The sequence below is a fragment of the Hippocampus bargibanti genome, linkage group LG12 (genome assembly GCF_051943395.1).
Source record: "Hippocampus bargibanti isolate YZ-2025 linkage group LG12, ASM5194339v1, whole genome shotgun sequence".
Lineage (NCBI taxonomy): Eukaryota > Metazoa > Chordata > Actinopteri > Syngnathiformes > Syngnathidae > Hippocampus > Hippocampus bargibanti.
In genome coordinates this window covers 15,211,379-15,236,277 of record NC_142745.1, presented here as the reverse complement: position 1 = coordinate 15,236,277, position 24,899 = coordinate 15,211,379, and the positions used below count along the sequence as shown (strand labels likewise).

At 42.3% G+C, this 24,899-nt stretch overlaps 2 protein-coding genes across 2 annotated transcripts in view; one reads left to right on the top strand and one right to left on the bottom strand.

Moving 5' to 3' along the window:
* cenpp (centromere protein P) overlaps positions 1–8,233 on the bottom strand; it is a 69,543-nt gene extending 61,310 nt beyond the window's left edge. The window contains exons 1-6 of the mRNA XM_089009333.1: positions 7,772–8,233; positions 7,086–7,250; positions 6,731–6,885; positions 6,490–6,578; positions 5,487–5,575; positions 2,629–2,725 (exon numbers count right to left, since the gene is read on the bottom strand). Of these exons, the coding sequence (XP_088865459.1) occupies positions 2,629–2,725; positions 5,487–5,575; positions 6,490–6,578; positions 6,731–6,885; positions 7,086–7,249 (594 nt within the window). The 5' untranslated portion in view covers position 7,250; positions 7,772–8,233. The remainder of the gene's footprint in view (positions 1–2,628; positions 2,726–5,486; positions 5,576–6,489; positions 6,579–6,730; positions 6,886–7,085; positions 7,251–7,771) is intronic.
* A 56-nt stretch (positions 8,234–8,289) lies between these two features.
* On the top strand, positions 8,290–24,504 carry nol8 (nucleolar protein 8). Its single transcript, XM_089009331.1, has 18 exons — positions 8,290–8,389; positions 9,083–9,208; positions 9,454–9,516; positions 9,594–9,672; positions 11,730–11,889; positions 12,119–12,423; positions 12,491–12,729; positions 16,362–17,758; positions 19,685–19,789; positions 19,861–19,986; positions 20,087–20,186; positions 21,526–21,658; positions 22,239–22,319; positions 22,542–22,795; positions 22,989–23,127; positions 23,267–23,331; positions 24,095–24,174; positions 24,258–24,504. The coding sequence occupies exons 2-18, from the start codon at positions 9,088–9,090 to the stop codon at positions 24,315–24,317; spliced, it is 3,507 nt and encodes a 1,168-aa protein (XP_088865457.1). The 5' UTR covers positions 8,290–8,389; positions 9,083–9,087; the 3' UTR covers positions 24,318–24,504.
* Positions 24,505–24,899: the final 395 nt, after the last annotated feature.

Genomic DNA, 24,899 nt, shown 5'->3' with positions numbered 1-24,899 from the left:
TATCTGGTGCCATGTACATTTGCTGTCAGTGTTTTTATATGCTGAAACTGATCGCCCACAATGAAAAACGAACACAAGGGCTTGTAAATGTTTTTGGTTTGCAGCCGTTAAGAGGTCGACCACCATCTGCGCTGTAAAACAAATGTGGCTGTGGTTCTTAAAAGAAAAAACATTTGCATCTATTTTTTTTGTTTTGTTTCCTTTGCTCAACACTCCAGCGTCTGTGTGTCATTACCAGTTGCTTACTGTGAGGCAATCGCATGTTCCAACATTGCTTAAGAAAATGCAAGCAGAGCAAAATAAAAGTGAAAAAAAACATGCAGGCATGTACGGAAAAAGCGAGTTAACGTTGCGTTTGTGCGCCAACTTGGAAACTCTTTCAAACTTGTCGAATAAACAGCGGCTTTGTATTACTTCTACAAACTGATTGAATGTTGACTTCTTACCATTGTGCAGGCAGGGCAATGACCAACTGCGAATTGAAAACAAACCCACGTCATATTTGACAGGATTTGGTTTGGATTCAAATTTGGTTTATGCGAAGAGTTTGCATGCAAGTGCATGCAAGTGAAGGCTGTGCTCAGACTTCTAAAATACAGACTGTGAAATTGTTCTGAAAATATTGGTGAAGAACTGGATGGTATTCACTTCATATCTTGGGTTTCAATCAGGACCAAAAAAAACATTCCTGAAAATCTCTTTGACCATGTCATCGTGAAACAAGTCAACATGGCCACCCCCAGGCTGATCGATTAAAGGACAACCGACGTCTCCGGATAAGTTGTGTCCATAATTTGTAAAATTGCTTCAAATGACCTACTGAGCGTATTTTACAAAGACTCCACCGCATATAGCTATACAGTGGTACCTCGGTTCTCGAACGCCTTATTGTTCGAACAAATCGGTGTTCGAACAAAATATTCGAGATATTATTGCTTCGGCGTTCAAACATCAATCGGTGTTCGAACGCCAATACGACGCGTGAGTGCGTACGCGAGGGTGGGGAGCTGAGCGGCGCACGGGTGTATCGCTCTCTCCGTGACCAACTGTTGTCGCTAGCAGACGTGCTACGTTTTGCTCTAGCGTTTAATATAGGTGTACAAAGAGTTTTAGCCCCTAATCATGCCTCCAAAGAACGTAAGTGCTGCTTAAAGTGACAAAAGAAAAGTAGTGCGTACAACTATTGCATTTAAGAAACAAATAATCGCAAAATATGAAGGAGGTGTGCGAGTGTCTGATCTGGCGAGGGAATACAGCAATCTACGATCAGTACGATATTAAAGAATAAGGAGGCTGTGAAATCTAGTGATGTGACTGTGGGTGTGAGAGCAAGTGTCATTGGATAGATATTTTAAGAGAAAAGAACATCCTGTAGCCGAGTCATCCGTAGCTGTCATGTTCCGAGCGAGAGTGACGGCAGCTGACTCGTCAGAACGTAGTGGAATGTTTGGGATCCCAAAGCAGACACGTACTAACCAAGCAGGATGTTTATTCACAAATAAAAGAAAACACAGCGAGTAAGAAGGCAGGGGGTGATCCGACCCGCTTACTACGCCAAAAAGCAAATGGCATACGAGGGTGCAAAATTACACAATCCCGGAAGATGACATAAATTTACGGGACGCGGGGAAAATACCTCGGACCGGATACACTCGCGCATCGAAGGAAGAGTCCAGGCACGGTGGCGAGTTGAGTCAATCATCCGGCATTGGCGAGGTGATCGCGAACCATATAAATGCATCCGTGATTAGAGAATGACAGCGGGTGGAGAACGGCCGGGAGAGGCAGCCGGGAGAGGCAACCCCCGCTGTCAACTCGCAAGTGACAGGAGCAAAGAGGTGGTTTCGATGTTCGAAAAAAATCGCTTTTCGAACAGGGTCCTGGAACGAATTATGGTCGAGAACCTCAATGCATTTTGCGGTACTTTGTTTGGTTTGAAAACTTCGTGTTGATCCGTGTTGATGGCGAAATTAGAAGGAAAACACATAAATAACGCGATTGTGAATCGTTGTGTGTTGCGCCACGACTTCTAGTGTATTTGACGTTCGCTTACAAAACGTCCCAGGAGACAATTTCCACGGAGCTCTGTCGCCAACTTCTGCCTTTTTTGGGTACTGTGAGTACTAAAGAGTTTGTCACTACATTTCTCTCCAGATGCATCAAAATGACCGGAATAAATTCTTTAATCGATTGCAAACATGTATGCTTTCCTCTTCAGAACTATTTGAATCATATTCATAACTGGATGAGTAACAAGAAAGAATCTTTTCCGAATCTGAAGCAATTTTTTTGATTCTCATGCAAGGCAAGACGTCTTGGCGTTACACCATGAACAAGGGGGCGGGACCTTCTGAAACTGGCCACTTCCGGGTTCAATTTGAAGTAGTTTTTGGACACTTTAAGTCATTTTTATTGGTGTTTTGCATTTGACTAAAAATATCATACTGCGTGTTTTGGGTATTTTAGATGCTATAAAACATTTTTCTGATGTCAGTTAGTAAACAAAAAAGTGATGTCGGTTGTCCTTTAAGGTCAGAGACATTACAAGTCAGCAATTTACAGTCTGAGACTCTCTCAAAGTTCACAAGCAAGCTGTTCAACTTCGACTGTGGTCAGGACGCCACCTACCTGAAAGTGCTGGAAGGCGCGGCGTCGTTCGTCCATTCTGTGTGAGAAAGTCCGGAGGGTCCGAAAGAACAACAGGATGTCCTTGCTCTCCTCCAACCTGAAAGAACATTTTCGCACATATCAGAGTGAAAACGCCCACATTCACCTATTTTCTAGAGCGCTTCGCCGAACCAGCTCGCTTTTATGGGCAGGGTCTGACGCAGCTTGTTTGTGGAATTCGGGTAAAGACTTATAGTTGGATAAAGACTGGGGCGGCCCGGTAGTCGAGTGGTTAGCACGCTGGCTTCACAGTGCAGAGGTCGTGTGTTCAACCCGGTCTGGCTTCCCTGTGTGGAGTTTGCATGTTCTCCCGGGCCCGCATGGGTTTTCTCTGGGTACTCCGGTTCCCTCCCACATTCCAAAAAGATGCATGGCAGGGTGATTTAGCACTATAAATTGTCACGAGGTGTGAGAGTGACTGGTTGTTTGTCTCTATGTGCCCTACGATTGGCTGGCAAACAATTCAGGGTATGTTCTAGTGCCCGAAGATGGCTGGGATAGGCTTCAGCACCCTCTGCGACCCTGCTGAGGATAAAGCGGCCTGGAAAAAGGATGGACTGTCGTTACTATTAGATCGCTGTAGATGGCGGTATTATGTCGCTTTGGATTGCAGTAACAGTAGTGTTTGAACAAAATGTAGCGATTGGATGCTGAAAGTTGTCTTGTCACGTCAATCATTTGGAAGAAGAAATGTTAACGGGTCACCAGAGCACCTCAAGAAAACTGCCAGTAGACTTGAGGAGCAGAGATGTTAAATTAGATCAGAGAACGGAAATTAATCATGTTTTTTTGCTCTTTGCCGCAGGGCTCCGTCCCCATCCGACTTTTGCGATACAGTATTTCAACTAGTATATTTTTTCTGAAAATATGGTTGAGTTAAAAAATGTCCAACATTAGGGCTGGAAACTGGTCTCTTCAGAAAGATAACAATCAGAATCATCTCGTTGGCAAAGTGTGTAGAACACACAAGGAATTTGTCTCTGGTAGAACACGTTGCACGAGTATCATTGTAAAAAAGACTTGACAAATAAGTATGGAGGACACTAATAAAGGATAATCTAATGTAATCTAATTCCTTAATGTAAGTGGTCCATCTCAGGAACAACTGTAAGATTATGTGCAAAGTATCAAGCAGACAGTGGTTCAAGTTAGTACAGAGCTGGAGCTACAATTATTATAATGGGATGCTGTTCCACAGGGTTGTGCAAAATTGCAAAGAGACACTATACACTTTTATTTGGGTTACTGTTTAAAGAGTTAATGGCTAGGGGGAAGAAGCTGTTTAAATGTCTACTGGATTTGGTGCGCATGATTCGGTAGCGCCTGCCTGAGGGGAGTAGCTGGAAAAGGTGGTGGGCGGGGTGCGGATTTTCCGCGCTCTTGTCTTGATTTTGCAAGTGTGCCAGTCCTCCAGAGTGGCTAGGGTGATGCCAATGATTTTTTTCTGCCGTCCTAACTGTCCGTGGAAGATTATTATTAAATCGCAAAAGACGTGGCAGAAATACAAATAAAAATACCACACCAAATTATTTGTTCATGCCCATTTGGTTGAGCCTGAAAATAAAATGATTTTTCCACGAGGGACTGTAGGGTTTGATGGTGAAGTTTTCCACAGAAAGTTATTCCATCACATTGAGCTGATGGTGGGTGAGAGAGCAAGAGAGAAAGTTGTATTCAAGTGCGGTGCTTTTACCAACCGGATCTTTGACACTTTGCGTCTTCAGTGGAGCACAAGTTAAAACCTACAATCTGTCAATCCAAATATGTTCCAGTGCGGGCACAAGTTGAACTTAGAAGACGTGTTTTTTTTTCTTTTGTTTTTGCCAAGTCGTCACATATACCAAAACTACAAATGAAAATTGAAGTCTGACATGCCCAATTTTGAATGCCAGCCTTGATTTTTTTTCAATATCAAGAATAAAATATCATCATGAAACATTTGAAATATGATATATAGTATTTGTTCCATTATTATATTCAATGTAGGTTAAAAGAATTATTTTAAGGAACAAAATAATTGAGTTAATGCGCATACTGGCCCCTCTCTAATACAAGGCCAATGTTGAGTATGTTTTTTTTTTTTTTTGGAACCATGACAACCAGGGTTGATAATGTTGAGACATGAACATTAAAGGAGACATATTTTCTGATATTAATAGTTGGTTCCTAGTGCGATGTTATGAAATTAAAAAGTAAACCCCAACTAGTATTCTTTATGTTTTTTTCTGATGGAGCCTTCAATTATTTGCGAGAAACATAAAAAATTGTGTGCAAATATCACATCTTTTTTTTCCAGAATTGGGGTTCTCCACTTTAGTGCCTGTGTTGGGGCGACCTCAGTGCATTTTGGCATCGCACTATCAGTCTGGAAAAAGAAACCCGCAACAACGCCACCCCCTCCACATGTGACTATCTTCAACTCTGGACCTAGAATCCACAGGGTTTACGGCTCATTTGTCTCGGGACTTCCAAAGAGAGAAGAACGTGGCGTCACTAAATCAGCAGCTCTGCTAGTGAATAAGCCCGGCGGTGATGCAACGTTGGAGAATGAACGTCTCGGTGTCACAATCATTAGACGCAGTGTTTTTCCACGGGTTGTTTTCCAGACAGGCATCGTCCAGATGTGAGCAGGAAGCGCGGCGAGCTTCACACATCTGCTCAGAGTTTCTGAAGCTCTCGTGGGAGCCTGGAGAAAGGCAACCTTGAGGAACACCTTGCATGATCCACTCGCTGCTCACTTGCGTACACCGGTAAACGAGGGCCGTCATCACCACAAGATTCAGTGGAACGGGGCGACCAGGAAGTGCATGAACGCTCACCCAGAAAGGAAGCTGCTGATGTTGTCCAGATCGCTGGCATCAATAATAACATTGAAGCTGGAGATTAACTCTTCAGGCCGCTCACACCCCTGTAACACAAAGACAATCCCAGACATGTGTTCCAGTAGTAATTTCAAAAGACCCATTAGGGACTGGTTCACTCAATAAGTACTAGCCCTCAAGAATGAATGATCTCAAGGCGGTTGCACAATATTTTTATCTGAATAACTCACCCTCAGCAAAATGGAAAAACATAACAGGAAAGTTTCGCCACCAAAAACACTGAAACCTTCCCCCCGGCATCCATTTTAGTGTTACATTACTGCGCAAACAATGAGGCTACCTGGAGATCCATCACCATGCGGCCAAGAATAGAAATTAAGAACAAAAACAGGACAAAATGAATTAAAGTTGTATTAAGAGAGCGGCGGCAATATGAATAATGACTCTCTCTACGTGCAACATAACTCAGCCGTGTAATGAAAACAATATTAAGCTGTGGAACATGTTGACCATGAGAGGAAGGATTGCACAAAGCAGCTGTTCTCCTTGTTAATCTCAATCATAAAAAATTTGGAATACACAAAAGGTCATTCAATGATACTTTTGTATCGTTTTACAGTAATATTTCTACTTTATTATAGTGTTGAAACCTGTAGCAGGGGTCAGCTGCTCAACTCATCACAGTGCGCCAAAGAGTTTGAAGCTCTATCACCCCCTCTTGGCCACACAACAAACTAGCATTAATTTCGACAGACGCAGAAGATCCTCGAAAGGGAATTTAGATGTTTATTCTAACTATGGCGGCCCCATGGTCCAGTGGTGAGCCTGTCGACCTCACAATGCAAAAATCATGGGTTTGATCCTGGCTCCAGCATTTCTGTGTAGACAATACATGTTCTCCAGAGCGCACCGCGTGTCCCACTTGACACAATTTTCCCATCATGGGGAAAAAAAAATATTGATGACAACAACGTGAAAGTCAACCAGCGTCATGACCCACCTTGACTTCAGAGAGGTCGAAATGCACCTGGAACTTCAAGCCTAAGCACTGACCAGATACACACATCTGCCGCACTGACTTGGTCTCACCTAAAATAGACACAAAGATAAACTTTACTTGCCAAGCTTAAATATTTTTGGAGCACATTTTTTTCATAAGAAACAAAGGCCCCGTGCTGTGAAGTTGAGGGTGAAGCCCCAGAAAGTATTTTGTTTCCCCCAAAAATGTTTTTGTGACATACTGCTTTCCAGAGTGCATGCGGTGAAGCTGCTCAAACTGATGCTGTTAATGTTACTCTGACGCTCCAGATCCTCCTCTAGCTTCTCCACCTCCTCCCTCAGACTGGACAGAACCGCATGGGCATCTTCCTGTAGCGTGTGTCCACACATCAGCGATCTGTCACGCACATATGCAACGGCTTGTCAAAACACTATCAGGTGTGCCAAGGAGATTCTTCATGCTTCTTTTGGGTAGTTGGTGAAAATGATAATGCAGGTTCACTTTCTCATTTAAGTCAGGATAAATGTGAAGTAACATTTTCATAAGGCTTCTTTCTTTAGTTGTATGAGAGAAGTTTAATTAGGAATGAAACTCACAGTGCATGTTGCATTGGTTGGCTTGAATGCAAGGTGAATTGCTTCTGGTATTTTTGACACTGGCCCTGCAGTTCCGCCACTTCTGCCTGAAGACGTCGAATGTTTTCTTCCAGCAGCATCACCTCATCCATGTTCTCCTCATTCACGTTCTGTTTTCCCTCCATTCTGATGGGACAATCCAGACAAATCCATCAAATATTACGTGATATACCGACTTGCATTAAAAATAGCGTGTAGCAGAAACAAAGACAACATATTTGCTTATTTAATGATAGCCCAGCACGCAAATTGCAGGAAAATAGTTGGCTTAACGTAGACAACACGTGGACCAACGATATTTATTGACCCCTGTGTCTGTTGTTGTTGATGACGTCATGGCCTGTATATGAACAAACTGCTTTCCTGCGTGTTCCTGAACACACACAAAGTGTCCACTCACTACGGCACTTTGTTGAAATTACAAAATATAAAGAATATAAATGGTTTACGTATATAACACTGGCTTGGTGTAAGTATTAAGAGGTCGAAAGAGTACATTTTGCTTGCCGAAAAAAACTTTCAACGCCGAAAAAACATCAAGCAACAACGTCACGTCAAAATATGAAAACAAAAATAAATTAGTCCATATGGATTATCAAACGACTGATTAATGTTTATAACAAAAATTAGAAAAAATTGTAACTTACTCGGTGAGTTGTCGATTGTTTCCCCTTCTCAGAAACGTTTGGAGTCTCGCGCCTTGTGGACGCTACTATTTTTCCTGAAATTAGGGGGCGAAGAAAATATTTTAATACATTGGAATATGTCTATATTTAGTTCCAACACAATTTTTGTCTTGAGGAACATTCTTTTCAGATTTAAATATAATCTGACTCCATAACAAACACTAATAGGCCCTAACAGCAGAAGCTATCCAAGATCCACAGTTATCGAACTCCCTGGAAAAAAAAGCTCAAAAAGACGCCACTGGTAGCCCCCTTTTTGATGGATGTGCCTTGATTTTTGTCGAATGGCACGTTTTAAGTGATCATGAATTCATTTTATAAAGTACTTTTATTTGCTGTTTATTAATTTACGGTACATTTTAATGTTGTACAATGGTCGCAGGAACTTTCAAGTGCTAGACTAACATAATCGGACTGTGATATCAGACGAACCGTGGCGTCGAGCCCTTTTCAAGGTAACACCTACGGAATCCATGTGAGTTCAATATATAGATTTGTATCAGCAATATACGTGTACTTGTCAATTATTTTACACTTGATTTGATTGGGGTTGGCAGCACTTCAACGTTGATATTTACGGTTGGTTTCGTAGTTAACTTGTAACCTTAGCTTGATTGTGTTGAAAATGCTAGGAACAACTACACTTGTATGATAACCACGACTGGTCATTGCTCTGGTTTTGTTTGTTATTTACTGTACTATTATGGGCATGAACGTTTGAAGTAGATATCGACATGGAATGCGAATTTGCGCCAACACAGAACGTTGTACAAATAATACTTAAATGTCAGACGGTGGACCATTTCATAGGATTAGACTTCGATCAATATATACTTACATACTTCATGTGAAACGATTTTGCACATTTACAGTATACAGTTGTCATTTTTATTTTACTATGCTTAGAATATCTTGTTTTTCTATCCTTTCACCCACCGCCCCCATCCCCTTTCAAATTGCTGCTGTGGACTGCAAATTTCCCCATTGTGGGACAAATAAAGGTTTTCTGATTCTGAATCATTAGATTTAAAATGTATTGAATTTAAAACAATTGTATTTATTCAATGACTGTCACGCAAGCATGCACTTACTCAGAAATCAATTTGTGATGATTATGATTCCTTATATTTAGGAATATGTAATATTCTGACTGCAGTACTTGTATATTAAGCATTTATTTTCTTATATAATGTGATTGCATGATACTTTCAAATGCTGTCCTGTGCTATACTGTTCTGTGCTCCACTATAATGTACTGTTTTGTCCTATCAGGAAAGATGCCACGTGTGTACGTGGGCGGTTTAAGCCACTCAGTCACTCAGAAAGACCTCACGGATCGGTTTGGCAAATTTGGAAACGTGGAAGATGTGGAGCTCCGGACCCGGCGAGATGACGAGGGTGACCCCTGATTTTACATGAACACACACAAATATCAAATAACAGCTTTTCTACTATATTCCCATTTAGTCTTTATACGAATGCTCTTTAATCCCCGGAACAAACAAAATGCATGATGCTATGGTCTTATCGCCTTAAGGCAGAAAAGCTACAAAGAAAGGAAGTCATTGGGATATTTTAATGAAGGCTTAAGACAGCTGGGAACTGGTATTTTCAAATGTAATCACATCCGCGTTCCTTACCAGGTATTCCCTTCAAAACCTTTGCTTACATCAACCTCAACATTTCTGACAAAGACTTGAAGAAGTGTAAGTGAATTTAACAGCACTATATACATGTTTAAAAAAAAGAGAAGGAACACTTTCACATTTTCTTTGTTTGTCAGGCATGACGGTGTTAAACAAATCCAAATGGAAAGGAGGAACGCTGCAAATTGAACCTGCTAAGGAGAGTTTCCTGCACAAGTAAGTGCATTTTTTTTTACCGACTTTGACATAGGTGCTTGATCATACGACAATCCCTCGTTTATCGCGGTTAATGCGGACCGGGACCACCCGCGATAGACGAAAAACTGTGATGTAGCGAACCCTACATATAAAATATTTATAAGGCCAAATTTAGTGGAACGCAGCACTGGACATGCATAAAAAAGCACAGTAAATGTTTGTAGTACAGTACAAAACTTAAATACTAATCAAAATATGAGAATACGTACAGTACATAACCTTGAACTAACGCGACGCAAGATCAGGATGAAGGATAAGCATTCAGGTAGGTTGAATGCTGTCCAGTAGTGTCGTCTCTCGCCCAATCAGCTTTGGCCCGAGTCAGCACGAAAACAAATGAACAAAGAAAAAACAGAGTTGACAGTGCTGCATCACATGAATGTAAACAAAGTCAAGATGATTAATGTACAGTAAGCAAAGTGATGAATATTGTTTGTTGTTTACATTAATTGTCAACTCATTGTCAGGTGTGGCCAAATGAAACAGATGTTTTTGGTTACTGAACTAAGGTTTGTTTTTGTGCATTTACAGCTTAGTAATACCTCAAAATTGATGAATAAATTAAAAAATAGCAACAGTAAATCTAATGAATGCTGTATATGACCCACTGTTGTTTTACAGTACTGTATTGTAGTGACTGCTGCAGTGACGTGCGGGGAGGTTCATGGCTGGTGAGGCACTGATGTCATCACAGTCAGATTTACAAACATATGAACTCCTCAGAGTAGCTTATTCACCATTTGATTGGCAACAGTTAATGTGTTTGTTTAAAATGTCATGTCAGCATTCTTTATATACTGTATACAAACTGTAGCATAGAAAAAAAGAATAAAAAAAACGTTATCGTGTTACCTTTACTTATAAATGAAGTCCAAGTCTCTCTGTCTCAATGGAGATCACTGCCAGTGAAGAAAGTCGTCCTTGATCGGTCCTGTTCTGACTGTATGTTTTCAGTCTTTTCAGTGCTGAGAATGACCGCTCCATTGATGCTGTAGTAGCTGGAACAGTGAGCACGAGCTGGAGCAACTTTGTCGCCTCAGGAATAGTTTTAATGAGATCCTTCTGGGCCAAAAAGCTGAGAAGCTGTCCAGGAGATCTACATTCATCCCTCGCCGTTTGTGAGCTATACAGTCCGGTGTTCGTCTTCCTTTAATTATTATCTCCTGCTTCGATTGAAAGTCCCGTTTAGAAAATTCTTTCAATTTAGATTTAGATATTCAATCCATCATTCTGAAAATAAGGCCAAGCAACACGAAAAAATGACAGGATGGTTGCACTTCACTTGCTAACTGTTTACTGTAGCTTGCTCTCACTAATTCTATTATTCTGCAGTCGAGGAGTCGCAAGAAGATTCTCTAATCACCAGTGCCCCCTGTCATGAGGCACGAGAACTGTGTGCCTCACCTATGCACACAGTTTTGGATTGGATTGGATTTGCTTTTTTTGATAAAAAATAAAATAAAATAAACACTGTAGCATACTGTTTATAATGTACAGTGACTGTACATTATATACACCAGGTAAACTGTAGAAATTTAGTTGATATACTCAAAGCTTTTGAACACTTTAATAGTGATATGCAGAGGGACAGCAATGCGGTCTCACTGCAGAGCAAGCCAGCACAGTTAGAATAGTGATTGCACAATCCGTGGTGAGGCACAACCGGCTGGTCCTCACCACTCGTCTCCACTTAGTATTTGAACGGTACATGTGAAAATTCAGCAATTTTGAAAAGAAATCCAAAAGTGGTGAAGTTAAATGGAAAAGAACGGTAAAGTACAAATCACTAAGTAAATATAACGGTTTAATTTACTTTGTCATTTGATATTTCCATGATGACAGATGAGGCACAGCCTCACCTGCCTCCCCTGACTGCACGTCACTGCTCTGCTGCCATTTGCGGCTTTTTTTTAGGTTAAAAAAAATCTGTGATGCATCAAGGGCCGAGATAATCGGACCGCGAAGTAGCAAGGGATTACTGTATTCCCTTTGATTTGATTAAATTGTCGCCCTAGGTTGGCTCAGGAGAGGCAATTGGAGCAAGATCGCCCCCGTCAGGACACAGACGATAAACACCAAAACACCCCCAAGCTGTTGGAGTCTCTTGGCCAAGCCGGTGTGGAAAATTTCAATATGAAGGCAGCTGTGCCGGGCACAGAAATACCTGGACATAAGGTGTGACTGGTTAGAACTTAATCCAACACGAATCATCATCGTGATGTCGTCAATTGTTTTTTTTTTTAAATAACCGTTTTAGGGCTGCAAATCAAAAGGTTAGTCAGGGAAGTATAAACATAAACTGTCTGTCGTGTTAATTACTTTGCCTTTATTTTATCCAAACCTAACCTATCACGCCAAAATATGTGTTTAAAAAAAAGATATGTTGACTATTTTTCTTTTTTAGGACTGGGTGGTCAGTAAATTTGGCCGCGTGTTGCCGGTCATGCAACTGCGCTGCAAGAAAGGCACCAAAAGTCGCACCATCAAATATGACCCGTCAAAATACTGCCACAACATCCGGTGCTTGGACCGACCCACTGCCGACCCGGACCCTCCCACCCCCGTGGCCAAGCTCACCTGGGAGATGAACGGCGGCGACGATGACATCAGCAAGAAGAGACGAGGAGAGTTCCCACCGTGTCCGTCCCCAAAGCCCAAAAGGACTCACGCAGATGTGATTGAATCCATTCGAGCTCAAGACCAAGCCAGGTAACAAAGCTTTTGATCATTTATTTTTCCATCTTTCTGCTCTTCTTGACCGTCTCTTCCATCTCAGAGCAGAGAAAATAAAGAATCATCAGCCCGTGAATGAATTTGTGCTGGCAAATGCCAAGCGTCCAAAGAGAGAACGCGCACATTACGAGGACAGCGATTCGGAAGAGGAGATCCGGCGGCTAGTGGCGCTCGAGCAGGCTTCCCACAATGCACCGGGGCGGGACGTGCAGGATGACAACCTGGAAGTGGTGGGAGACGACTACTTGGTCAAGTTTGGTGGAGACTGGCAGAAGTGTCAAGGTGAAAACAAGTTGTGTGAAGTTGAAATGTGGAATTTGGTTGAGGTGCAACAATGAATGAAGGAATGAACAACTAATTGGTTATCAGATTATACCGTATTTTCAGGTGTATAAAGCACAGCCCTGATTTTCTTCAAAAGATGAACCTGCGCCTGATACAGTGAATGACTGAACCTGACCAGAATTTTACGTATAAAACATACCGTACTTTCCGGTGTATGAGGCGCACCCAAAAGCTTTAATTTCCTTGAAAAGATTACCCTGCATCTTATACGCAGGTGTGCCTTATATGTGAATTCATATTGAGCCACAACAGGTCTCGCAACTACTGTCAGCAGCCACGACTCCATTTCCCACAGTAGAAGTCGTGTGTAACCCCAGCCTATCCTTATAATTTGGTGTGCCTTATATTTGGAAAACTTTTACATATTTATATATTTGGAAAACAGTTTTCATTCATTGAATGTGCGCCTTATAGTTTGGGGCGGCTTATATATGGCAAAAGTTTTAAAAGACACCATTCTCTCGGGGTGCGCCTTATACACCGGAAAATACCATCATCGTTTTGAGACCTTGTTGAATTTGAAATTGGCCAAATCCTCAAAATTTCAGCCTCTCAACGGGAAATATTTCTGTCATGGTTTTTTTTATTACTTATATACTATAAAATCACCCCTCCCCCCCTTATATATATATATATATATATATATATATATATATATATATATATATATATATATATATATATATATATATATATATATATATATATATATATATATATAAGAGAATGAGTCCAGAAGAATAAACAGGCTGTTCGCAACACAACCTGCGAAAGTGTACGCTCAATGACAGGGTTCTAACAGCAGAGCAGACCCTCCAAGGCTGGAAAGTGAAAGATACTGGAAAGGCATATGGGAGAAGGAGGTCGCACATAACAGCTGTGCACAATGGCTGGTGACTCTGAAAGAGGAGCACAGCAACCTCCCTGAACAGAACCCAGTTACCATCACAGCGGCAGACATACAAGAAAGATGAAAAACTGGACGGCACCAGGCCCAGATATGGTCCACACCTATTGGCTACAGAAACTCACAGCTCTCCATGAGCACCTAGCAGCACAAATGAACCAGTTGCTGAAGGATGGGACTCACCCAGGATGGCTAACCGAAGGGCGAACAATCCTGATCATGAAGGATTCCTCAAAGGGGGCAGTTCCTTCCAACTATCGGCCAATAACCTGTCTCTCCACACCATGGAAGCTCATGTCAGGCATCATTGCTGCTAAGATAAGTGGACACATGGATCAATACATGAGCAAAGCACAGAAAGGCATTGGTAGAGATACTAGAGGTGCCAAACATCAGCTGCTGGTTGGCAGAACAGTCGCACAAGACTGCAGGTCCCGACATACCAACCTGTGCACAGCCTGGATTGATTACAAGAAAGCATATGACTCGATGCCACACACATGGATCACTGAATGCTTGGAGTTGTATAAGGTCAACAGGACCCTGAGAGCCTTCATTGCAAACTTGATGAGGATGTGGAAAACCACACTTGAAGCCAATGGCAAGCCACTAACGCAAGTGTCCATCAAACGTGGCATATACCAAGGTGTTCTCCCCATTGCTGTTCTGCATAGGACTGAACCCCCTCAGCCAGATAATCGCTAAGACAGGCTCTGGATACTGCCGCAGAAATGGAGCTACGATCAGTCACCTCCTCTACATGGATGACATAAAGCTGTATGCTAAGAGCGAAAGGGACATGGACACTCTGATCCACACAACCAGGATCTACAGCAGTGATATCGGAATGTCATTCGGGCTGGAGAAATGTGGTCGGATGGTGACTAAGGGGCAAGGTAGTCCACACTGAAGGGGTCTCACTCCCTGAAGGAACAATAGCAGACATTGAAAAGAGCTACAAGTACCTTGGTATACCACAGGACAATGGCAACCTCGAACTAGCAACAAGGAAAGCGGCTTTGACCAAATACCTCCAGCGGGTGAGGCAAGTCCTCAGATGCCAGCTCAATGGCAAGAACAAGACCCGGGCAATAAACAGCTATGCCCTGCCAGTGATCAGATACCCTGCAGGAATAATAAGGTGGCCAAAGGATGAGATTCAGACCACGGATGTTAAGACCCGAAAACTCCTCACCATGCATGGAGGGATCCATACCAAGTTCAGCACCCTGAGACTACACAAGCCGTAAGGAAGGAGGCCGGGGACTAGTGAGTGTGAGAGCCACTGTCCAGGATGAAACATCCAAGCTCCATGACTACATCAAAGAGAAGGCTCCAACGGATGATGTACCCAGAGAATGTCTCAGACAATGGGGAACAGAGAATGAGGTGCTGGAAGAGGGACAATCATGGGAGGAAAAGCCCCTACATGGGATGTACCACCGAACCATAACAGAAGTGGCTGATCTCAAGAAGTCCTATCAGTGGCTAGAGAGGGCTGGCCTAAAGGACAGCACAGAGGCACTCATCCTGGCTGCTCAAATAACTGGCCTGAACACCAGAGCCATAGAGGCAGGGATATACCACACCAGGCAAGACCCAAGGTGTAGGTTGTGCAAAGAGGCACGTGAGACAATCCAACACATAACTGCAGGGTGTAAAATACTGGCAGGGAAAGCCTACATGGAGCGCCATAACCAGGTGGCTGGCATAGTCTACCGAAACATCTGTGCGGAGTATGGACTGGAAACCCCAAGGTCAAAATGGGAAACACCTCCCAAGGTAGTAGAGAATGACAGAGCAAAGATCCTGTGGGACTTCCAGATACAGACTGACAAGATGGTAATGGCCAACCAACCAGATATCGTGGTCATAGATAAAGGGGAAAGGAAAGCCGTTGTCGTGGATGTAGCGGTCCCGAGTGATGGTAACATCAGAAAAAAGGAACATGAGAAACTCGAGAAATACGAAGGGCTCAGAGGGGAGCTGGAGAGAGCCTGGAAGGTAAAGGTGACAGTCGTGCCTGTGGTGGTCGGAGCACTCGGGGCAGTGACCCCCAAACTCGACGAGTGGTTGCAACAGATCCCGGGAACAACATCGGATATCTCGGTCCAGAAAAGCGCAGTGCTAGGAACAGCACGGATACTGCACAGAATCCTCAAGCTTCCTGGAATCTGGTAGAGGACCCGAGCTAAAATGGGGGACAGACACCACCCATGAGGGGTGAGACGAGGATTTTTTTATATATATATATATATATATATATATATATATATATATATATATATATATACAGTAAAGTCTCGTTATATCGGATATATCGATAGTCCCGGTTATATCGATACTATTTCTATGCACGCACGGAGAAAATTACATGCAAACAGGGTCGGATATATCGATAGTCCCGGTTATATCGATATTTTTTCGGACTCCCTTGAATATCGATATAACGAGACTTTACTGTATATATATATATATATATATATATATATATATATATATATATATATATATATATATATATATATATATATATACACTTGTTTTTTTATAATTTACTCTTTTCCTAGAAAAAACAAAGAACAAACATGAATATTGTATCACTCTACTGCTCCATCCAGGCATTTGTCCTAATTGAATCCAACTTTTTCTATTATTCTAGGCAGCCGGATGAACCAAGACGAGGACGGTTACAACTCTGCTGACACGGACGAACTTTTCACTTCAAAGAAACGTCTTCTTCCTCCACGAGCGAACGTCCAAGCAGATAGGGCTGCAGCGACGAAGAGAAAACACCAAGCTGAGAAGGACCTGACTGGCACAGAGAAAATTGCCACTCCCAGGAAGCCTCCTCTACCTCAGAAGAAGAAGAACATCCCTGAAGAAAGAAAGAAAGAAACGGCAAAGCCAAAGAGGCAAATTAAAGAAGAAAAGGAGAGTTTGACGGAGATAATGACCGAGGAAGACAAGGAAGAGCTGAACTCTGCCGATTCCGACTATGAGTCCATGTTTGCCAACGTCACCCATCTGGAAATCTCCCTAGCCGATCTCCAGAAGCTTGTTGAGGAGTCCCCGGAAAAGTCGGCGAAGCCCCCTACGCTGAAGGCCCAAGTCGCCCCGGCACGCGTCCCCAAGCGGGGAACCTTGCCCGAGGACATCCTAGCCGAACTCCTAGGAGACGACAGGAGTGACAACGAACGCGAAGCCAATAAGGTGAAGCGGAAAGGGAGAGCGGTTGCCAAGACAACGCTTCCCCCTTTTCGGGGCACGGCCATGCTCGACGAGGACGCGCTAGCGAAAATGGACGCTCCGGGAAATACAAAGGACACGTCGGATGGGTCTTCATCTTCATCCGAGGAGGCGGCGGTAGTGCGCCGTCCACCGGTGAGCACACGGGACGAACAAGCAAAGGTTTCTTTTGGCTCTAAGGGAATCGCCATTTCCAAAAAGCCCCCTCAGAAAAAAATCTGCAAAAAAAGAACAGAAAAGGCCACGAGTAAAGAAGACAACGACAATGACTCCCCAAAGGAGATGACCGTCCTTTCCGAGGATGAGGTGGACTCTGCAAATTCCGACGACGAGGCCACGTTCCCCAATGTCAACCGTCTGGAAATGTCCCTGTCTTATCTCCCAAAAATGGCCGAGCAGACCAAGCACATGTTGACGAAACCGGCTGCACACGATGCCCGAGTCACTTCGCCACACGTCCCCAAGCGAGGAACATTGCCTGACGACCACCTGGACATCAAATGTGAAGCCAAAAAGCTGAATGGTAGCGCGGTCGCCGGGACGAAGCTTCCATCCGCTCCCCATAAGGAGGCGCCAAAGGTGACGTACATGCAAGAAAACAAGAAAGGCAAATCGGATGAGTCGTCATCCTCATCCGAGGAGGTGGCGGAAGCGGCTTTGGCGGTGCCAGTGCGCCCCCCTAGGCTGAGCACTAAGGAGGAAGAACGGCGTCAGAAGAAGGACAACGAAAGGAGATTGGCGGCCGTCCAGCGGAGGCAAAAGCAGGCCGAGGAGCATAAGAAGCTGATCCAGGGGGCGCTGGCCAACCTGGTGAGTTCAGCGTTGCCACATCGGGACGTGATCAATGCCGTTCACTTTTTTGGCTTGGCGACAAGGACAATTTCTTTCTTGTCGTCACATTTTACTCGAGGAATGTGTCATTTGTCAACTACATTTCCTTTTTCATTTTCTGATATTTATTGTGAAAATCAGGATGTCATTTTGTCAAATTAGGGTATTTTCCGCTGTAAAAGGCGCATCGGAGTATAAGGCACACCCCCAATAAATCGTGACTATATCCCTATTAAAGCTGCACCAGACTATAAGGCGCACCTTCAATGAATGAATAAAAGTTTTCCACACTTAACATATAAATATATAAAAGTTTTCAAAATATAAGTCACACCAACATTATTTGGCGCTACAGTAGATGCTGGCGTGTCACCCAATTTCTTCTACAAGGGGGAAAATGGAGTCGTGGCTGCTGAAAGTAGTTGTGAGACCTGCTGTGGCTCAATATTACTTCACATATAAGGCACACCTGCGTATAAGATGCAGGGTCATCTTTTTAAGGAAATTAAAGCTTTTGGGTGCGCCTCATACACCGGAAAGTATGGTATGTTTTATACGTAAAATTCTGGTCAGGTTCAGTCATTCACTGCCCGGCTTGCAAAAATGTGCCCACTCCAGTGCCAGGGTTTTTGTCATTGTCACTTGAATTCCAGGACCCACAGAATATTGAGTTTTATAACTACATAAACATTCAATCAATACAGTGTTAGAAACACTTGACTTCTTTCATTAAGAAATAGTTAATTCCTAAGTTATATGGGTCAGGAGTTATCTGAGCTTGAAATGGGAGTGGTTGTACAAAATACAATGAAATACAAACATATTGCTCTTTACAGCACTTGAACAACAGCTGAAGTTGGAACAAAGCGCCTTCATGTAAAGAAGGGAAATGCTGCCTCCTTGTGGAAAAGAAAAAACATTGCCAGAGGCCATGGCCAGTGCTTCATCGGCACTTAAGAATGAAATAACAAATGCCGAAAAAATTCGGGAATGGCGCTCTACGTCATATTTTCAATTCCCGACATTTGTAAATGGCAGTGAATGAGTTCATTAGTATTTTTTTTGTTGTTGTTATTGTTCTTGATGGGTTTTTTTTCATAACTTCCTTTTCATTGCTGTGAGATTTGGATTTTACTCGATTTGACTGCTTTCTGGTAATGTGAAAAATTTGGTTTGTAATACTAAACTATTACTCTGAGATGTATTTATTTTTGCTCATAAAATGACATTTATTCTTGGATATATAGAACGATTTTAAATCAGACATGCAATTTCATTTTATTCATGTCTTTATTTTGTTTATTCATTCATTTATTTATTTATTTTATTATTTGTTTATTTATTTATTTATTTATTTTTGGTGTGTTTCTAAATCTGCCCTCGTTTTTATTTTTGTCTGTACATCAGTATTACATAATAATAATAACTATTAGGCAAACCTAAAGGCACTCCATTTTTTTAAACTGGCATCTAAACGCATCCATCTATCTATTATCCGTACCACTTATTCCTCATTAGGATCGCGGGGGGTCCTGGAACCTATTCCTGTTGTCTTCAGGGGGCACCCTGAATTGTTTGCCAGCTAATCTCAGGGGCACATATAGACAAACAACAGTCACTCCCACACTCACACCTACGGACAATCTGGAGTGTTCAGTCAGCCAGCCATGCATGTTTTTGGAATGTGTGAGGAAACCGGAAAACCCGGAGAAAACCCACGCGGGCCCGGGGAGAACATGCAAACTCCACACAGGGAAGCCGGACCGGGTCTTGAACTCACAACCTCTGCACTTTAAAGTCGGCGTGCTAACCACTCCACTACTGGGCCACCCTCATCTAAATGCATGTTGTCTCGAGGTGAAAATTTCTATTGACCCATATTAAAAATAATCTTTTGTCATTCAGGATGCTGTGACTCCAAAAACAGGAAAGCACATCGTCTTCAATTCAGATGACGAAGATGAATCCGCGGCGGCTGGCGCCGATGAGAGCGTTCCGGCCAGAGTCAAGGTGAGCTGCGCGCTTTTAATCGGCTCTTCCAGACAGGTCGGCGGGCTCCTTGTCATGCTTGTTGCCTTCAGGAGCGCGACGCGGCGTCAGGGCCTCGTCTTTTTGACAGCAGTGAGGATGAGGAGGATGGTGATGAAGATGAAGACAGCAGCAGGTTCCACATCAGGCCTCAGTTTGAAGGCCAAGCAGGACAAAAGGTGAACAGACAATCTTCTTGGAAATGTCATCCTTTCAGTCCTTAACTTGAGTCCCACGTGTGTGTTTGTGTGTGCGTGCGCCACATGTTTTTTCCCCCAGCTAATGGAATTGCAGTCTCGCTTCGGCACGGACGAGCGTTTCCGGATGGACTCTCGTTTCCTAGAGGAAGAGGGGGAAAAAAACGCCACGGAAGAGTCGGGTCAGATCTTGTAAACGTTGTTTTCGGATTATTTTATTTTTATTTTTTAACCCCATTGACATCTTTTTATTTCATCCCTCTATAACGAGTACCTTCTTGTTTTTTTGTTTGTTTGTTTTGTTGTTGTTTGTAGTCTCCTTAATTTATATTTTCTTGTATTTTTGTTTTTTATTTTTTTGTAGTTTTTACTATCCTTAAAGGACAACCGACGTCACTTTTTTGAAAAAACGTTTTATAGCATCTAAAATACCCAAAACCCGCAGGATGATATTTTTAGTCAAATGCAAAACATCAATAAAAATGGCTTAAAGTGTCCAAAATCTGCAAAAAATTGAGCTGCGAATTGGGCATTTTCATAAAGTCCCGCCCCCAGTTCGTGACGTCACGCAAAGACGTCTTGCATTGCTGGAGAATCAAAACAATGGCTTCAGATTCAGAGAATATGCTTTCTTGTTACACATCCAGTTATGAATATGATTCAAATAGTTATGAAGAGGAAAGCATACATGTTTGCAATCGATTAAAAAAATTATTCCATGCTATTTTGAGGCAACATTGGGGGGAAATGTCTCCCTCAAAATGCTGACCTCCTGTGGCCACCTGCGTTTCCACAGGCTGATAAAATCCTTATATGGAGCTTGGATGCCCTCTTCTGGCGGCTATTTGGTGCAACACGAGGTTTTCAGACCAAACAAGTACAGCAAAATACATTGACGTGATGGAAGGACTGCTACAATGTCTTTTTTTCGGTCAGGGGCGTTCCTTCAGTGACGTCACGTACGGACTCGTCAGCAACTCAAAAACAAGACTTCCGGAATATACAGCGCAAGTCTTAAAACGTAAAATATAGCTATATGCGGTGGAATCTTTGTAAAATACGCTCAGTAGAAGTCATTTGAAGCCATTATACAAATTATGGACACAACTTCTCCGGCGACGTCGGTTGTCCTTTAAAGGACGCTTTATGACACTTTAAGTCATTTTTATTGGTGTTTTGCATTTGAATAAAAATATCATACTGCGTGTTTTGGGTTTTTAGATGCTATAAAACGTTTTTCTGATGTCAGTTAGGAAACAAAAAAGTGATGTCGGTTGTCCTTTAATTTTTTTTTTCTTAGTAGTTTAAATGTTCACCTTATAAAATTTTAATTTTACGCCTCGCCAAGAAAAATGTCATTTAAAAATTGTAGTCTCCTAAAATGCATTTTTTTTCTAATTTGTTATTTTTATTGCCCTCAAATGATTACTCTCCCTTCAGTCCTTTAATTTTTTTTCAATGTACTCAAAAATGAGGACTTTTTTTTTGTCTTCGTTGTTGTTGACGACTATGGCGGTGCAGAGGTCAGAACAAGCATGGTGGAGGATGAGGACTTTCTACAGGAGGAGAAAAGGAGGACCATCTCTATCCTCCAGGGCATTCTGGGACATCAAGCCAAAAGCGCAAAACCTCCCGCCAAGACCAAAACCTTCAGGTCAGCCTTACATTCAGGCGCACGCAGGCGGATGAAAAACGCTGTGTCAGCGTCGGGCTTTTCATACTTTGCTGGTTTTCATTACGGTGCCTTTTGGTTTTATTTTTACTTTTTTTTTTTAATCGGCAATTCCTTTTTGGATATTTTTGGTTTCTCAGTTTATTAGATTTTTTTTTTCAAAAATGCGCTGAAATGTAGCTTTTGTTAGTTTTAAGCCTTTCAAAGCTCTCAAGGACACTTTACAGTCACAAGCATAGATACAATAATAAATAAAATACAATTATAAATAGAAACGAGAGGGCTACACAGAAAATGCAATTTTAAATAGGTGGGTTTTGAGATGGGATTTGAAAGTGGGAAGAGAATCGATGTTGCGAATGTTGGGAGGAAGTGAGTTCCAGAGTTTGGGGCAGAGCAGCTGAAAGCTCTGTCCCCCATTGTGCTGAGTGCTAGTTTTACTTTATTTTATCGGTTATAATATTTGTTTTTGGATATATATTTTTTTTACAATTTCCTTTCAGTTCACCATCATGATTCATAAAGCCAATTATCGTACAAGACATGGTGCATTTTTTTCCAGAGATGTGTCAGCGTTGCACTACGACCCCAGCAAACAAGAACATGCTGCCTTCGAAAGCAAAACAGACGGAAAAAAAGAAAGGTATGGTGCAAAAACAATAATAATACTCATTATAATACATTTCATTTATAAGCGCCTTTCAAAACTCTCAAGGACACTTATCGTTTCAAGCCTATTCATCATTTTAATCTAAATTAGATTTAAAATAACGATTGGAGACTTTTTTTTCAGCTTCAGAAATCTCTGTTCAGTCTCTTTCTGTTCCATCGTTAACCTGTCGTGCGCGCATGTTCTCTTTGGCAGCAAGTCGGCACGGCGGAAAAAGCGCGAGGAGGCTCAGAAGCTTCCGGAGGTTTCCAAGGAGATCTTCTACGATGTGTCGGGAGACTTGAAAGCCTTGTTTGGGCCCGCCGCCGTCCCCAGGCCCGACGAGCCCCCCAAGCCCACCTGGGACCAAGAGGAGGAGGAAGAAAAGAAGGCGCCCGCACCAGAAGAACCTTCCGGGTTCATGTTCTCCTTCTTTGGCGATGATATCCAGCCAGCAAGCGAAAATAAAGGTGCGCCTTTTGACTTGACGCAATATTACGAACGAGGAAAGTGACGTTCATCTCTCATCGCTGCCATTTTTTTTATATACTGCCCCCTGCTGTCGACTGAAATTGATATTAAATTCCGCTCTGGCTCATTTTGCAAATGTCACAGATTGCTATTTCATTGGCCTCGTTTTAATCCAATAATAATGATGTTTAGAGTACAAGGCTGAGAGCATCCAGGCCCCAAACGTGTTCCGGTGGCAGCAAGACTCTCGCCTACAAGACAGCAGCGAGGACGAAGAGGACGAAGAGGAAGTGCAGCAGGAGGAAAGCGGCGCAGTGCCTAAAAACACAACGTGAGAATGAAACTCCACTTTTTTTTGCTTTTCCTGTCAAGTGCAGATGGTCCAAATGTGTGTCTAATTTGAACCCACGTTTGGAACATGTATCAAGTTGACAACTCATACCAAGTGAAAAATATCTTTTTCTCCACAGAGAGGAAATGGTTTCATCCTCAAACAATTTCTTCTTCTTCCGCCTCGATGACAGCAGATTGACAGGTGTGTTTATGTTATGCACATTTTCGTATATTGTGTAACATCAGTGTTTGAAATAACGTCTGCCCAGAGGCCCGGGGCGTACAACTTTTGCGTCAGGCGTACAACTTTCAAAACATCTCGGCCCGGGTGGCCGACAACTTCTTCAAGAAGAAAAAAGATTGTTCAAATCAAACGTTTGTTTCAATAAAGCAAAAGCTACAAGCAAACCGCTACAATCCACATGGACTTCTCTTTCTAAGCACCTTTCAAAACTCTGCAAATTGCCAAACGAACGTTCGTTTGGCAATTTGCATACTCGGCAAGGCAGCCAATCAGAAGCCTGTTTCGTGCTTCGGACTATACCGTGATTATAAAGTGTACTTGAGATTTTTGAAAGGCGCTTAGAAAGAGGAGTCCACGTGGCTTTTAGCAGACCACGCAACGCAAACATTGCATTGTGCACCATGACAACAAACGACAACTGGAGCAAAATCTTCAGCAAAGGATATCTACCATAAATTAAGCAAGGGGGCATTTGTGGTAGGTACTTCCTTAATTAAAAAAAAAAACATTCTTTATACTTTGCAACAATGTTGTTGTTTTTTGCGATTAGTCGTCTCATTGTGTTTCAAGTTGTGAAAAATGGGGCAGGCAACTTTATGGCCGGGCAGGCAACTTTTCGGAGTTGTCTGCCCTGGTGTCAGTTTCAGACACTGGTAACATGTGTTTCCTCATTTTCCTTTTGTTGCAATGTTATTTTTTTTTTAACGTTGTCGCCGTTCAGATGGTCCCAAGTGGTTTTGTCGCTCGTCTCAGCTGGAGGAGCGAGAAGAATGGGAGGAGAGACGGATGGAGCTCAGAGAGGTGAACGCCATTCACGTTCGAAGGCTTCTTTCTCGCTTGACATTGTGTAGACGCTAAAAATATATTTTCTCTTTTGCACTCAGGAGTACCGCAAGAAACACAGGGATGCCTGCAGGAAGCTCAAATCCTCACAAAAGACTTGAACGCTTTCAACTTCACACAAGCTTTTTTATTGTATATAGACAACGTAATTTTAGAATTTTAGAAATACAACCTAATTTTAGAGAAAAGCAAATATGACTTATCTAATCATGCGTAGCGATTCATTTCTCTTCTTTTGACATTTCTTTTGGCATCTTCAAAAACTCAATAAATTTTTGACAGCCACAATGTGTGTTTGTTCCTTCAATCGAGTATTTTCAATCATATCAGCCAATTAAATTTGTTTACCCTTGTGCTTCAATTCATTTTTCAAATTGGGCTTGGGTGGGCGGCGAAGTGAGGGGGCGACTTGTCATTAAATTTACTGTCAAAGAGAATCAAAATTATCAATAACTAAATGTACAGTGACGTGCAGTCAGGGGAGGCAGGTGAGGCCGTGCCTCACCTGTCATGGAAATATCAAATGAAAAAATACATTGGATATTGGATATTGGATATGCCTTTATTAGTCTCACAGTGGAGAAATTTACATTTCACAGCAGCAAAGTGATTAAACAGTCATATTTATTTATTGATTTGTACTTTAAAGTTCTTGTCCATTTAACTTCACCATTTTTGGATTT